The 17,024-nt window shown below is 28.3% G+C and overlaps 1 protein-coding gene across 1 annotated transcript; it reads right to left on the bottom strand.

Annotated features, from left to right (window-relative positions):
- LOC105162721 (WUSCHEL-related homeobox 11-like) lies at positions 8-2,771 on the bottom strand. The gene is made up of 3 exons (XM_011080823.2): positions 2,066-2,771; positions 1,082-1,257; positions 8-96 (listed from the first exon to the last, which is right to left on the bottom strand). Exons 1-3 carry the CDS (start codon positions 2,661-2,663, stop codon positions 79-81), a joined length of 792 nt encoding a protein of 263 aa, XP_011079125.1. The 5' UTR covers positions 2,664-2,771; the 3' UTR covers positions 8-78.

Here is a 17,024-nt window from a genome sequence, read left to right as displayed (position 1 = left end):
ACAAAACAAGAGCAAATCCTGGTTTAGTTTAGAAGGACCAAAGCTCCCACAGACAGCTGACTTGCAATACTCAAAATTTCAAGAATGTCTTGGCACCTGAAAAATAAATTCAAAAAATCACCCACTTTAATTAATTAATGAACTTTTGATCTCGTAAATTAACTCAGTTATGTGTTGTAAAATGTTAAAGAGTCTTTAAATTTAGTTTTTAATTATCTATAGTAGTATTTTAGCGTCGTATCATTTAAATTTTTTGAGATTTCAGTTCATTTTTTGCCAAAGGTCACGTCCACCGGCTAGAAATGTGAACTCCAGCAAAAAGAGACACTGAAAACGCAAATATATATATATGCAAAAAGTTAGCGTAAAAAGTTAAAAGATAGAAATGTTGTAAAAATAAATTAATAGAAACAATAATTCTAATTTTACAAGATTACATGCAATGTACATGTATTTTTCCAATGAAAAATTGATTGAAATTGCAAAAATATATAAAATTAAATACTACTCTAAACAATTAAACCATTTAAATACTAAATAACGGACAAAAAATACATTTAATCCTCGAAAATTATACACGTATCATATATAGATGCATAGAGAAAATATAAATCTAGTGTATGGACTTTTGACACGTTTACAAAGCCCTAGTCAAGAACATGGACTTGTGTCATGCACGAGGAAAGTATTTTGTGAGAAATTGAATGGATAGTATAGTTCTGATTTAAAAAATAATATTTTCTTGGCCCTTAAAAGAAAGTTGTAACTGATGACATTAATCGTAATAGAATTCAGTGCAAATATATATATATAATAAAGTTAGAAGGGGGGCTGACGTTTTCAGACATGCAATTTCCGATGCAAAGGTTTCCCTAATTTAAGGTAATAATAAAAATAATTCCAACTCAAATCCAATGACATAAATTCATTATATGATAAATAAAATATATTAATAGTTAAAAAAATAATTAATTATATAATAAATATATTATACTTACGTTATAATAGTTTAATTCGATCCAATCAAATTTAAATAAAAATTTCATAATAATAATAATAATAATAATCTGATTGATTATACCAGAAAATAGCTCTCTCCATGCTGCAAGCTCTGCATCAGAAATCCGTACTCATTCACCTCCACCGGCACTCCCGATGCATGAAACAACACGAAATCTCCACCGCACATCGCCCTCATGTCCACCGGCCCCCTCCCCACCTCTGTTGCTACCCCGTTGATAAACACTGTTATTACATCTGAAATTCAAAACCAACCCCCAAACATAAATAATAATAATAATAATAGAAAAAAAAATAAACTAATTTTCTTAGTATATTCCCAAATTAATAAATAAATTGACGTCCAACCTTTCTACAATTTTAATTTTCCAAAATTAAACCATGCATCAAAGCATAGAATAAGGAGATTGAATTTTTTAATTTAAATTCTACGTACTGGAGTGATTTTTTATTTAAAAAAAAAATTTATATACCTGACAACGTGTATATATTTATGAAAAAGAAATAAAAGATGCAATAGAATTTGGATTAAAGGATCGTTTCGGATAAATACTAAATTAGAATAAAATGATCATTATCAAACGACTGAATAGCAATGAAAAAAATTACTGTCGGCGACCGAGCAAATAGAATTTTTACTGATAATTTATGTTATTAATACGTTTAGAAACAAAAATTTATATGCTAAAGAGTTTAATTAACAGTAAATTATCTAAAATATAAATTAAATAATGTGGATCCGTCATGAAAATTTTATTTTCTAATTAGCTCCACGGTGATTTTATTATAAAAAAGTTTCATAGCGATTCAACTATTTTTCTTGTAGAAATTGAGATATTTTGTTCGTGTGAACGTGAATTATCGAGGGTTGAAGTTCGAGAAATTTAGGGTTTCTGCTGGAGGGGGAAGAATCAGGTGGATTATTTGGACAAGTGAGTAAGAAATTCAGAAAATTAATGTTATTGGACCAGCAAGAAGAATATTTTCTTCCTGCTAAAACATGTCAAGAGTTAATTTAAGTGTGTGTTGTGTGTGTGTGACTGACCTGGTTGATAGTGCAAACTGGAAGCATCAGGGGAACAAAAAATCGGGGTTTGCTCATATTCTTGGACCGACAGCCCTGTCGTCTGCCCCGAAAACGGGAAGAGATCATCGGAATTATTACCGCCATTTCCACCGAACCCACAAGACGATGAAGAGCCCACCAGACAACCGGAGCTCGCGTTCATCACAGGGTAATTCGCCCCTGGATTAGGCGCGAACCCACCTGTCGCCACAATGTTTGCATACTCAATTCCGCCACCAGTGCAGCCGCCGCCCCCGGGCGGCGCCTGTGGCTTGTCTCCGCTGCTGAGGCTGGCCTGGATTTGGCGCTGACGGCGGCGAGAACGGGAGCGGCGGTTCTGGAACCAGTAGAAGACGTTGGCGTCGCCCACTGAGCCGAACTTCTCAAGCAGCTTCCGGATTCTGACGGTCTCATCTTTTGGTGGGTTGACCATCCCGCTGTTGAAGATGGATTCAAGAATCAGGATTTGCTCGGGCTTGGGCGTCCACCGTGACCTCACCGGCTCGGTCCTCTGATCGGGTTGTTCGCCGCCGTGGCTCGGCCGTGAGCGGGTGTCGACTCGTGCTTGATCTTCCATGTCTGCAGGGAATTTTCAGTGGAGAAGAAGAATCGAGGTGAAGTAAGGAAGAGAATATGGAAGACTACTACACAGCTAATTACTAGTCCCCATCAAGGTTGATCAGTAGAGGTATTTAAAGGCCAAGGGAGGAGTGTCACTGTATATGTAAAATTACTGTCTTGCCATTGTCCTCATCATTCACCTTTGAGTTCCTACTTAAATAAAATATATATATACATATATTATCTTCATGCCTTTATACTAACATGCACTGAGAGAGAGAATTTACATAAAATATAGCTGGGCAAAATGTTTTTTTATTCTTATAAAATAAAAGGTAATTTTTTTTATACCACAATTATACGTAGCAGGTGTCGTTTTTATTATCATAATCATGTACTTTTAGTTTCAAAAAGTCATGTACGTTGTAGTTTTGGGCTAAAATAGCATTTTGATTTTAGTCCCAAAATCACACTTTTTGGGACTAAAAATGCGTGATTATGAGTTTTATAAAGGACTAAAAGCGGCACATGCCAGAGACTATGAGTGATAGTTGTAGTACCAAAATAAATTATGTACTTATTTTATGGAACTAACAAAATATTTTGCTCAATATAGTTCAACGCCTCTTGATTTCGCATTTATATATGATTAGCGTTAAATAATGTTTGACACCTCTTGAAGTTAGGTTTAAATATATAAATACTTTTTATTTATTTTTTTTTATAAAATTATACGTATATATGGGATGTTAGTATAACGTATATCGTAGGGAGCCTTCGTATAAACTTTTATCACTAAATAGGGAGTGTACTTTTAATTACAGTTACAACCTCAAGGGGAGTAATAATTGTAATTTTATAAAACGCAATGATTATTTGTGTATTTGGAAATAACTCTAGGGACGTGATTGTAATTTGTCAAAATCAGATTATTTGTGTATTTGTACCTAACCTCAAACAATATTAATGTAATCTACCCTTATGTTTATATATTTCATGTCATCTTTCTATTGAAAAAAATATTTTATACACGTAATGCGTTGTCTGTATAAAATATAAAAGGAGTAGGGTCGAAAAAAAGAAAATTGAATTTTAACTATTCGGTATTCAATTGAAATTAACCAATATAAATTCGTTTGAATTCGATTTGCTAATCTGAACAAACCAAACTTGAACAATATTTCTTGTTCGATAAACTTTTGAGCTCGAGCTCAAATTCGATTCAATTAGTGCAAAAGTAATAAAATATATAAAAAAAAATATATTCAAATTTAATTTATGAAACTTTTATAATAATTCAGACAAGTTTTAACAATTACGTGTAATTAACTCAACTCGAGGTATTTACAACCCTAAAAATGAGTACTACGAGAATAAAATATTGAGATTAATTTTTTTGACTTTCCTAATCTCAGTAATTAAATTAAAGATGATTGAAAATTATGATATCCATAGGAATAAATTTAATAAATCAAAACAATTTAATTAAAAAAAAGGTGGTAGAAAAGATTTATTTAGTTGCATAATATTGATTATGATGAAATATTGCTAATTTGTAGAGACTGATCTATAATACGTTTACTAATTTATAGTTATTTTTTAAGTTAAAATGATAAATTATTATATTTTTGTAAATTGATTATAATTATTAATTAAGATCAAATATATATTTAACAACTAATGATAACTATAACAGTCATATACAAATAATCAATATCAAATAAATATATACTGAATAACTACTATTAAAATAAAACAACACTTACTACTAAAGTAGAATAACATCCCACGTACACTGGGAGAATTCGAAACCATGACTTTACAGTCATAGGGCCTCAAATTTATAAATTAAGCTAGACCCCGTTGACATTTATATCTGATTATTCAGTTTAAATAAATAAGCATATACAAAAAGTTAAAATAAAAATAAACCCATTGTAGAATATATGTTTAAATTTAAGAAAATTTAAAATAAATATTAAATTTCATATAAGTTTGTGTCTGAAATCACAACTCCAATCTTAACTAATTCTTGCAGCCATTTTATGAAACAATTGCAGGCTTTCTTTTGGTAAGATGTTGGGTGAGGAGCCGCAAACATTGAAGTCTTGTTACAGTTTGTGTGCAAGTGAAACATGCTGTCTGTTCACAATTGTACAATAGTTTGGCCATGTAATGATTTTTTTTTTAAATTATTTTTTAATTATACCCTAAGTGATAAGAGATATTAGCGTCTATGTTCATTGTCACACATCAAAATGTTCCAAAAACATGTTCATATAGGTTTTAGTACGGACGGACATTTAATTTTACTATAATATTTATTTATTGTGGGAAAGTATTATTTTAGTCATTTCACTATTTAACTTTGGTCATCTATGTTATACTTCCATTACAAATCCAAAATTGGAGATGACAAAAAGTGTAATCTTTTTGTATCGTGCGATTAAAATTGTATTTTTTTCTTATTTTTCGCAGCAAAATTAGGACAAAATGCCAAATTAGCAACACTGTTCGGGTAGCTTGTTTGGTTGTTTTTTCAATGAGATTTTTTCCACTTTTCACTATTTGGATAGGTGGGAATTTGTTTGGTCAAGCCATTTTTAGGGAGAATGCATTATCATTTTAATTCTCAATTTCAAACTTATATAGGTCACATGGGCTTGTCATAGTTGTCTTTCTGTCACATCAAAAATACATATACCTATATACAACATTCTCACACTCATATACCTATATTTGGAAACAACTAATCCAAACATATTCTCAGTTTTCGTACAAAAACCAATAAAGCATTTCTACACATTTCCAATTGTTGGAAACTGAAAATGAAAATAAAAACACAACCAAACGGGCAATAATCCCAAAATTAAGATTGTCACGTGCCAAATTATATGCTAAATTTTGGAAAATTTAATATTTTCCTACGACGTTTGGACACTATAAACAAATCAATTTCTCATTATAATATAAATGATCGTTATTCAAAAATAGTGGTAAATCAATACTATAAACCACGGTCAAATAAAATCAATGTAAAAAACTTGAAATTTATACCACGGTTAATCAATATTTGTTAAGAATTTTATTATGGCCGGAACATTCACTATATACATTAGCTACGTGTAATATTTTGACACCTCACTTGCAAAAACAACAACTACTGATCATTGCAGAGCCGTGGTTATTTTATACACCACAATTTTATTTTATTTTTTTATGCAGATTCGAATATTTGGAGAGAATCAAAAGTGTTACCCTATAGTTATAAAATTAAAATTACACTTTTTTTACTAATGTAAGCTGAATCAAATTTGAACATATATACATATATATATATATATATATATATAAAATACATTTTTAAGACTACATATTTATGGACATGCATGTTGAATATTTCTCATTAATCAACACAAATATATTTAAAAAATGGTGATTCCCACCTGATTAGACTTTTGGGGCATGCAGTGGATGCATTACTATAGAACACAAATTAATAGAGAATAGTATATATAGTTTAATTCTTGCCGGTGCTTTTATTACATACCACACGACATACATGAGAGGGATTCCTACTTTCCACACCACTTATCCTATCCTACTCTTCTTTGACTTGAGATCTGCTTAATTTCTTCAGACTATTGGATCTCAGTTTTAAGGACATCCCTAGTTTTTTAATATTAATTAAAGTCCCAAGAATGTTTTCGAATCCACTTGTCCAATTCTACGCTTTTCTATTTGTTGATCCCCATATAATATTAATTCATTTTGTCCTAAAAATATATTGCAATAAAGTGGTTGCATATGCTAGAATCGGAAAATTTGGTGTAATTATACGAAAAGTTATGTAGTTTGAAAAATTATATTTAATATTTTATACATTTATTTTTATCTAATAAGTGGATTTCTCCATTTACCAAAATTCATCAAATGGATGGAAGCAAACATTAAGGGTACTAGATTTAATTTTTCAAATCACAAAAGCGTTAACTAGAAATTAGGGTGGACTTGTGGAAACCCCAACATGCGCTGTCACCGCCAGCCCGTCCCCGCATATAGTGCGATGTCTCAATATTAAAATATATCTTTTTTGTGAAAATTGTGAATTAAACTGAAATTTGAATTTAAAATGTTTATTGATGCGTTTTCAAATGTTTTCAGCTTTTTAACTTATAGTTTTGAAAAGTTAAACCTTTTCTTGCAGTTTGTGAACATTTTTGTTAGTTTTTAGATGGAATGTCTTTGAAGTCTCTCTAAATAGGTGAGAAATTTTAAAAGAAATATAACAATTAATTATGATTAATTCTTATGATTAAAGTAAATAGTTGTAGTATATAATCATTGATTTTAAATTAAATAAATTTAAATAAATAATTAATAAGTCATTTAAGAGAAGAAACGACATGAAAATCTGGGCAAAATTTAATTGAATTAATAAATTTTAAAAAAAAAGAAAAAAATCCTAAAGCGAATACTTCTAATTCTCCTGACATAAACATTACAATACTGCAATTTTTAAATAAATATATTAAATAAAAGGAGAATATATGGAGGCTCAAAGGTTGGCTTAAAATTCGAACATTTTTCTGATCTCCACCCGTCAATTATTTATTAATATTAAGGGTAAATTACAAGGGATATTTTCAAAATTTGTCTTAATTAAGGATATCTTCTTGTTTACTTATAAAATTACAAATATTCTAATAATTACTCTCCTATAATGAACTGCCACAATGGGGTATTTAAGATATTTGTAATTTTAGAAGAATATTTATAATTTTTCCAAAAATGACGAAGTATTTATAATTATGTCAAATTTCAAAAGAGCCCATTGTAATTTATCCTAATATTAAGGCTAAACTACCTTTTTCGTCCCATCAGACGGGATTTTTTCTTTTTAGTCTCACGATTTACGCGATTTTCATTTTTAGTCACATTTCTTATAAAAAAAAAAATCAACTTACTCCCAAACCCCTTTTTCCGTCAAATTTTAACGGAAGAATGGAGAGTCCGTTAAAAAATGAGACGAAAACTGAAATCCCATAAATTGTGGGATTAAAAAGGAAAAGTCCCTTCTTTATGGGACGAAAAAGATGATTTAGCCATTATTTTTTTAAATTAATTTTAATTAGTTTAATTAAAAGAATATTATAATAAAAATGTTAATATAATTATAAATTTACATATAAAGTAATGTTTAATTAGTAACAAAAATCTATATATTATTTTAAATTTTTTTAAATTATACAATTTAATAAATTTAATATTATATATTATATAATATATAATATCCAGGAGTTGGATATATCCAGGAGTTGCATAACATTAATACAATTCAATACCAGAATATCACAACCAAAAAGAAATTGAATATAACTACCATTGTTGGAACTGTATTAGAAAATTGAATATAACAACCATTGCTGATTTTTTAAGAAATTTTTTAATATATATATATATATATATTACATTCATAATTTTATAAATACAGTAAAAAACATTAGATAAAATTTTATAGCACTAGAATTTTTATGAATAATATTCCGAAGGAATCATCTTCGTTTTCATCTCCAAGGTTGATGGGAGATGAAGAGTCTTCTTTGTCATTGTGAACTTCTTCTAGAATTTTCGTCATTTCTTCTTTTGTAGTGGCCTTGGCTAGTCTTGCAGATAAATTCTGCTTCATCTCCAAGGTTGCAGGATTTTTTGTCAGAACCATTCAAGAATTGCAGGTTGTTCAAAATTTTTAGCGTTCATTTTATCCCACCATTTGATACACATTTTTTCCCAATGGCAAATATGAGGGTATTTTCATCAATTTGGATGGGTTTGAATTGTAGTTCAATTTTGAGTCTCCAGACTAGATTGAATTGGATATGGAATTTGTGAAGATTGAGAAGGTATTGTCCTGAAAATGAACTGGGTTGTAAATTTTTTGAAAAGAATTTGAAGGCTTCTTGAACTGGGTTTGGGAGAACATGTCATTCTTAATTAAAATAATACCACCATCTAACAAATTATTTTGGAATTTTTATATAATATATATAATATAAATTTGTGAAATTATATAATTTAACAAATTTTAAAATAATATATAGATATTTATTAACAATAAATATTATTTTATAATTTATAATTATATTAATATTTTAAATATTATATTCTTTTAATTAAAGTAATTAAAATTAATTAAAAATCAATGGCTAAATTACCTTTTTTCGTTCCAGCAAGAAGGGACTTTTCCTTTTTAGTTCCATGATTTACGAAATTTTCATTTTAATCCCATTTTTTAACATACTCTCCATTCTTCTGTTAAAATTTGACGGAAAATAAAGTTTTCGATTAAGTTGAAAATATTTTGATAAGAATTGGGACTAAAACGAAAATTGTGTAAATTGTGGGACTAAAAAAAAGTCCCTTCTTTATAGGACAAAAAATGGTAATTTAGCCTAACTAAAAAAAAGTCCCTTCTTTATAGGACAAAAAATTGTATTTTAGCCTAATATTTATTATCAAGGAAAGCAAACCACAAGTAGAAAACATATATATATATATATATATATATGGAAAAATGCAAGTTAGACCCCTATAATATTGCAAATGTACAGATTACCCCCCATTAAAAAAATTAGCAATTTACCCTTTATTGTTTTTGAAAACTAAGCGGACATCCCTAGATATGAGTAAGTTGCTTTATTTTAAAAATAACAGACAGATAAATTACTATTATTTTTTTATACAGAATAATTTACTCTTTTATAATATCTCGTACAGCTAAATTGCATTAAACTCTATCCATATACATGTGTGTGTGTGTGAACCGACCTCCTTAGCTTTGTACGCACGTAGGTAGACGCGGTTTCTTGTTGCCGTCCCAGCTGTTTTGCTTCTTTCTATGCCAATTCCTTAATTTGTAAGCATTGAAACCTTAAAACGAACCTGCCACTGCTGCTCAACCCAACAAATCAAAATACACCGACTCCCTTACCCCTGTCTTAGTACTACCTACATTGTCATCCTTCTTATAGTAAGTTAAGGTTCCGTTTACTCATATATATATATATATATATACTGTATAAAAAAATTAGTATAGATTAATATAATATTTATTTTATTTATAGGGGTTCGAAGTAAAATCAAAATTCGGTACAAATTACTTTTACACATAAATAATTAATACTACTTTAAGAGGTGGTATAAAATTAGTCCAAATTTGATAATAATAATAATTATTATTATTTATTTGTCTATTAAATTTTGTAAACAAGGGCTCAAAGGTAATTTTCCTACCAAAAGCATGTGGATATATCAAAAAGTAAACATTCGATAGAATTTATCCTATTTTGATAATATATACAAATAAACACATAACTAATTATACCGGACTTTTTTTGTCATTCATTTAGTAAAAGATAATCCTATCATTCATATAAATATGACTTTTTGTTAAGTACGTTTATATGTATCATGATTATAAGTGAAAAATCGTAGTGAATGCTAATTAACTACAGTTATTATTCATTGTTTTTACAGGCGAGACCGAAATATTAATTCTAGCTGGAAATCATGACGTACGAATATTTTGGTTATACCTAAAATCATCGCAAATATTGATTAATCATGATTAATACTTAATTAGTTTGGTTAAAAATATTAATTTATCATAATTTTTAAGTCGTAGACATTTATAATATAGGATAAACTCATTTTTTTGTAGTAATCAATGGTAAATTTGTTTATTATAATTTTAGTGTCTATATATATATATATATTTTGTGAAGTAAGATCCATAAATTATTATTAATTGATTAGAATTGTTTATATCGGATATTAATATCTAACAAAAATCATTATAACAATCATAGTTTGATCAATAATATCAAATAAACTAATTCTAACCAACACATACTATTACAATAGAAATAATATACCTAGTACCCAATTAGACACATCATCCCACGCATAAGGTGGAATTCAAACCCATGACTTCTAAAATCATGGGGTTTCGTCTTTACTAATTGAGTTAGGCCTCATTAATTGACTCTACTGTCTATATATTGGTGAGTGTGATGTTCTACATACCATCCACATTGAATAAATTGAGGCGACATTCTTAAGCAGCATAGGGCCTAAATCACGTTTCCTTTCTCCAACGAGACACTTTTCAATATTTTTCACTCCGTAATTTAAGATTTTTATATTTTTTATACTATTAATTATAAAATTCTCACTTTTTTAGGCACAATTCAGTTAGAATTTAAATAAAAAAAGTCGGTCTGAAAACTTAATGACCATGTTGCAATTTTGAATGAATATTAAGAAATGTATCATAGGACCAAAACGTGTTATTTTTTTTAAAGTTAAGAAATCAAAAGTGAGAAGTTCATAATAAATAGACTAAAAATATAAAAATCGCTAAGTTACAAGATGGAAAATACTATTCCCCCTTTCAATAACAGTCCTATTAAATTTTAGCGAAAATAGACAATATCCGTATATGTAAGAGTTTTTTATTGAGATTATAAAATGCGCGCATATTCACAAGTATTATTTAATTCAACTAATATATATAATATTTGATTTTCTTATCATTTTCATACTTATCATCTATTTAAAGTGATTATATATATATATATATATGTGTGTGTGTGTGTTTTATCCTGGTGCAAATTAACCCTAGTAGCTAGGGTTTATCCTACTTTTCATAACATTAGGTAAATGCCAACCAAGAGAACTATATAATTACATCATTGAACTGATTTGTGTTTCCATTTTCAAAAGTTTTGTCTAAAGAATGACTATGAAAAGTTGATGTTCTCCAAACATATATATATATATATATATATATATAGTATGCTAAGGTTGGGTGAAACCAATTATTATAGTTGTCCGAATTGATTGTATGATTAATTGATTAACATAAATGGTATCTAATAGTAGAAAGGCATTATTCTTGGGTGGGGGGTGGGGCGTGGGGGGAGGGATATAATTTGGTCCAAAAATTATAAGGGGTGACACTTTGGTCCTCTTTGATTCTCATATTTACAATTCAGGACTATAAAAAAAAAATTAGCACATTTAATTCAGATGTCATTGGAAAAAATTCGTTGTAATTTAACATATATATACTTGACACGTGACTCCTTTAATTTGAGATTTTAATTTATTTTTTGTTGTATCATTTTTCATATTTAGACTAAATATTCCACCCTATAGCTATAGGACTAAATTTGCAATATTTCCGTTGCGTCCTCATGCCACGTCAACAAAAGTGGCCCCAAAAAGTTCCAAGTTACCTATAGATGAACACAATTTAACTTTTTTTTGGCAAGATTTGGACTAAATGTCCAATTTAATTTAATTACAGCCCACAATGTAATTTTTTAAATCGGACACGAAGTACCATAACTTATAATTAATGAAAATTGCATTTTTCCCTTATTTTTCATACTATTTTGGAAAATCTTTACTCTATATATATATATTTAGCTTAATTGATTCAATGAATATGTAAAATCTGCATAATTACATCATAATTTTAATCAATAATTTAGTGTAAATTCTAATAACTATATATCATATGATAAATACCAATAGACAAAAACATTATATAAATTCAATGAGACTAAATAAATACTCAGACACCAATAATTAAGATTCAAACTCTCGATCTCTACATATAAGAGTATTACAGATTCACCTAAAGGGGGAAATAGTATTTTTGGTCCCCGAATTAAACCCGTTTCACATTTAGTCCCACTCATTGCGGGATTAGCACTTTTAGTTCTATAATTACAAAAATTGACACTTTTGTTTCTCATATACTATTCCGCCTACAATTTAACGTCATAGTCCAGTACGTGGCTATTAAGTATTTTTACATGGAAGGAAAAATTATGGGTTCGGGACAAATATTAAAGGAAATTAGGGCACAAAAGGGGGATTTTTCTCTTCTCTTATAAAAATTGAATCTCACTCTTTTCATATTTATTTGAGTTGAAGCCACGTAGAAGCAATACAAAATATAATATTTGGGCATTTCTCAAGACAAGATAAAACACACCTAATATTTATTTTTTTCGTTTTTTACACTTTATTTGTGTTTTTTTTTTATTTTTCAACTTTCTATATGTAATATGTATATATATACATTTATATATAATATATAAAAGAGACATGATTTGTCAATGAACAGTGATTTTTCTTTCTCAAAAATACAACATTAAATATACAATATTTATATATATACATATTTATATATACAAATGTATATATAAAAGAGATATGATTTGACAATAAACAATAATTTTTGTCTCCTAAAAAATACAACATTAAACATACAATATTTATATATACATAAATATATATAAAAGAGATATAATTTGATAATTAATAGTTATTTTTGTCTCTTAAATCCCAACTTTCATACCTACACCACTTATTTTAAAATATTTGAAATTACTTCAAAACACAAATCCAGACATACCATCTATCTCCAACACACACTTATTTATCTTATTTTTCTCTCTTTATCTCTAAAACACCATAACAAAATACTCAAAAATATAAATCCAAACACTATGCATATATTTCACAAGTGGATCAAATAAGCCAAATAGAACATTTATATGCTACTATTGGAAAAGCTGTCAATTTTCCATCCAAACAAAAATAGTTAACGTCTATGTGCTAGGTAGATGACCTATACTTGTTAAATTATAGAGGAAAAGGTGGATAGGACCAAAAGTGCTAACTTTTTTAAGTTACGAAACTAAAAGTACTAATTCCATAATAAATAGTGCCATTTTTTCTTCTCTCATGAGATTATTTTATTAGCAGTTACTTTTAGGTGATATGCATATATTATACATAACTAATTCTGAGGAAGTTTTTATTATAATAAAATGGTTCAATAGTTACGAAAAAATTTAATATTAAAATCAACATTGAGTTAGTTAGCAAATTAAATTTTCATTGCTATTTTATATTATTAAATAATATAAATTAGCAACGAAAATTTTATTTATTAATGCTGATATTTTTTTATAATTATTGAACTATTTTTTTTTTTTCAGTATTTGTTCTTTTGGATGACTTAAATATTAGAAGTGACGAAAGATGACATAAAGACGTAGTATTAATGATTTCTGATGAATTTTTGCCAACAAAAAGGAAAAAGATGAATGATTTCTCCCTTTTTTTTTTTTTTTCTTTTTCTCCTTTCAGCATTTTGTCTCTTTCTTCAACTTTAATTTTTGCTAATAAATACTATAAAGTACTTAGATGTCTGAATTCAAGAAAGTGTGTGCGCTCGCGTGTGCGTCAATATTTATATATATGTTGTATGTGAAAGTATTACATATAAAAATTAATATATACATATATATATATACATCCTCTAAATTTTAAAGTCAAATCTATCCAAATTCTTTAAAAGTGCATTTGAATTTGAAGGAATGATTTGAAATGACTTAATTTGAAATGAGTTTGAAATCGATCAATAAGCAAAATATAATTTAAATTTATAATTGAAGGATTTAAAATTCTTTAAATTTATAATCATCTAAATAAATCCAAGGGATTTGTTATTACGGATTTGAAATCCATAATTTCAAGTCTTTCTGTCAATGAAGTCTAGCTCAATTGATGAAGTTAAGACGTTCAAACCCTGTTATATGTGTGGGATATTTTTTTATTGCGTGGAATTGTCTTTGTTAGGTATTGATATTTAACAAGAATGATTGTAATCGATTTATTTTAATTAATAATAGCTCATCATTTCAAATATAAAAACAAATCAAATCTTCCATCCAAATGCAACCTAAGATAAATCGAGATGCTGAAATTTCTCTAGTCTGAGTCCCGCCCTAATAATAGTATTTGTACTGTAATAGCAATTAGTTATTAGTAAGGTTTAATGCAATTTATCCCTATATGATATTGTAAATGAGCAAAGTATCACCTATGGTAAAAAAACAAAAAAAAAAATTAATTCGCCCCTTTATGTGTTTTAAAACATGAGCAATTTTACCTCCCTATTTTTAAGGAGGTAAATTCATTTTTAAATACATGGGGGGTAAATTTACAAAAAAAAATATATATATATATATAAGAGGGTAATTTGCTTATTTGCAATATCACAGAGTGAATTAATTGTATTTTTCTCGTTGTTAATATAGATATTCGATATTGATAATTAATTTATATTAATTATTGATAATTAAAATTCATCTATAATTGTAATGGATGCACTCAAAACCAAAATCAAACTTAATTAGGAATTTGCTAAATCGCATTAAGGGTTGTAGCACCTTTAATTAATTAAACATTAAGAAGCTTTTGCAATATATATTATATATAAATTATATCATCACGATACAAAATTCATGCAATATATATATATATATATATATATGCAAGCAATCCCTTGTGATATCATAAATGAGCAAATTACCCCCCTTATAAAAAAATAAATAGCGATTTACTTTCCTGTATTTTTTAAAATATAACAATTTATCCCCCATGATTTTTAAAATGAAGCAATTTATCTCCCTGTATAAGGAAGTAAACTGCTTCTTTTTAAAAAGTATAGAAGGATAAATTGCTATATTTTTTTATAAAAAGGATTATGTGCTCATTTTTAATATTACATGTGGATAAGCTGTTATGCATCCTATATATATATACACAGCGGAAAGTGCAGCTCCCGTGTGTTAATGTATGATGATATCTGGTGAAATCAAAGGTTTAATTATAATTAGTAAAGTGGTGATGAGAAAAGCGTGCTATTGATGTAGACTTTTCCCTTGTCTTATGGACTCATATATAAAAACGCGTTTTATACCCTAATTATTATTATTGATAAAAGGCTCGGCGGCGACGTCCATGCAGTCCCACCAGCTGGCTCGCCAACAAAATAATTAATAGGGTTTGCGTGAACTTGTGTTCAACAGTTTCGGCCCACCGGCCGGCGGCTTGCTCAGCCTTCTCTTGCAAATCCCAAAAATGGCTCACCACTTGTTACTATTTAGGAAGTGTTGTGAGCAATCATTACTCAGGTTAGGAGTGTTTAATTAAATTAGCTCTAATTTTTTAAATAATAAATTATTAATTTACACTACTTAAAACCACAAATACCCCTTTTGCCACTTGAGCTACAATCAAAATACATTAGTCATGAACAAGGCAGAGTTTAAGGTTAAGACTGAGATTTTATAAATAAGTTTAAGGTCGCGGGTTCAAGTTTTATTGGATGTCTGGGTATTTATCTTATTTTGTATAATTATTAATCGTAATTTATTTGTTCTTAGTTATTTGCTGGATCAAAGTAATTTGTTTACTGGTCCTGGTCATATTGATGTATTAGTTGAATCGATATATCACTAAAAAAAATTACACTATTTGGTTTATCTATATGCTGGGAAAATATTGTGATTTTCGCTCTGTAACTTAACGAAAATGGCAATTTTGGTCCTATCTACCCGAAAAACTTCGAATGTAAAGGTCATATGCTCGACACATGTATTTTTCCGACCAAAAGGACTAAAATTGCCAAATTTTTAAAGTTACATGATTAAATTGCGAAAATCAACTCGTGCAGGATAATAATTGACAGACCCTAAGTTAGAAGATGGCTTTAAAAATTCGACAATTTTGATTCCATCTGGCTGGAAAATCCCAATTATAAGGTCATATACCCAACACACATGTTTTTCTAATTAAAAAAGATTAAAACTGTTCAATTTTTAAAATTAAATTATAAAATCAATTCGTATAAAATTAAAATTCTCAATTCATAAGTTATGAGACGAAAATTACAATTTTCCGTCTATAACATTATAAGTGCATGAGGTGTGGACAAGTGTACCTTTGTAGCGCACACGTTGGGTTGGGTGTGTGTGGGAACAGAGTTGCAAAGTAGTGGGGATGGAAAGTAATTAAAATGTACCCCAAAAGGTGATCCCAAATGTTTTTCGGTGTTCATTTTCATGTTCATGTGAGGGTTCATAGCTCTCAACTTTCCTACCATTTCTAGCCTACTTTTGCAACAAACCAATACTACTATATATAGATAGGGTAAATGACATTTTTTTTATTTAAATTATGCCCGTTTTTATATTTTGCCGTTAAATTTTTTTTTTTTTTTTTGTCAACTTATCATTTCAACTTTGCTGAAAAAACATCACATGTTGTGCATATGTGAAAAATATCACATATATAACTCTTAATATCACATGTGCACTGCATGTGATTTTTTTTTTTTGTTTGACAAAAGACTTGGTTAAAAAATAATTATAAATGGCAAAGTGCAAAATTTTATGAAGTTGAGATGGTAAGTGGACACAAAAAGAAATTAGATGCCAAAGTGTAAAAA

This window comes from Sesamum indicum, linkage group LG5 (genome assembly GCF_000512975.1).
Source record: "Sesamum indicum cultivar Zhongzhi No. 13 linkage group LG5, S_indicum_v1.0, whole genome shotgun sequence".
In the NCBI taxonomy this organism is placed as follows: domain Eukaryota; kingdom Viridiplantae; phylum Streptophyta; class Magnoliopsida; order Lamiales; family Pedaliaceae; genus Sesamum; species Sesamum indicum.
Note: the sequence above shows the minus strand (reverse complement) of the source record. Positions and strands in the feature narration are given on the sequence as shown.

What these genes read in the sequence shown, in the direction of transcription:
- LOC105162721 (XM_011080823.2), bottom strand. Translation starts at nt 2,663, where the DNA reads ATGGAAGATCAAGCACGAGTCGACACCCGCTCACGGCCGAGCCACGGC. An exon ending in CAGTTTGCACTATCAACCAG is followed by an intron (nt 1,258 to 2,065) that starts GTCAGTCACACA and finishes TTTGAATTTCAG; the next exon opens with ATGTAATAACAGTGTTTATC.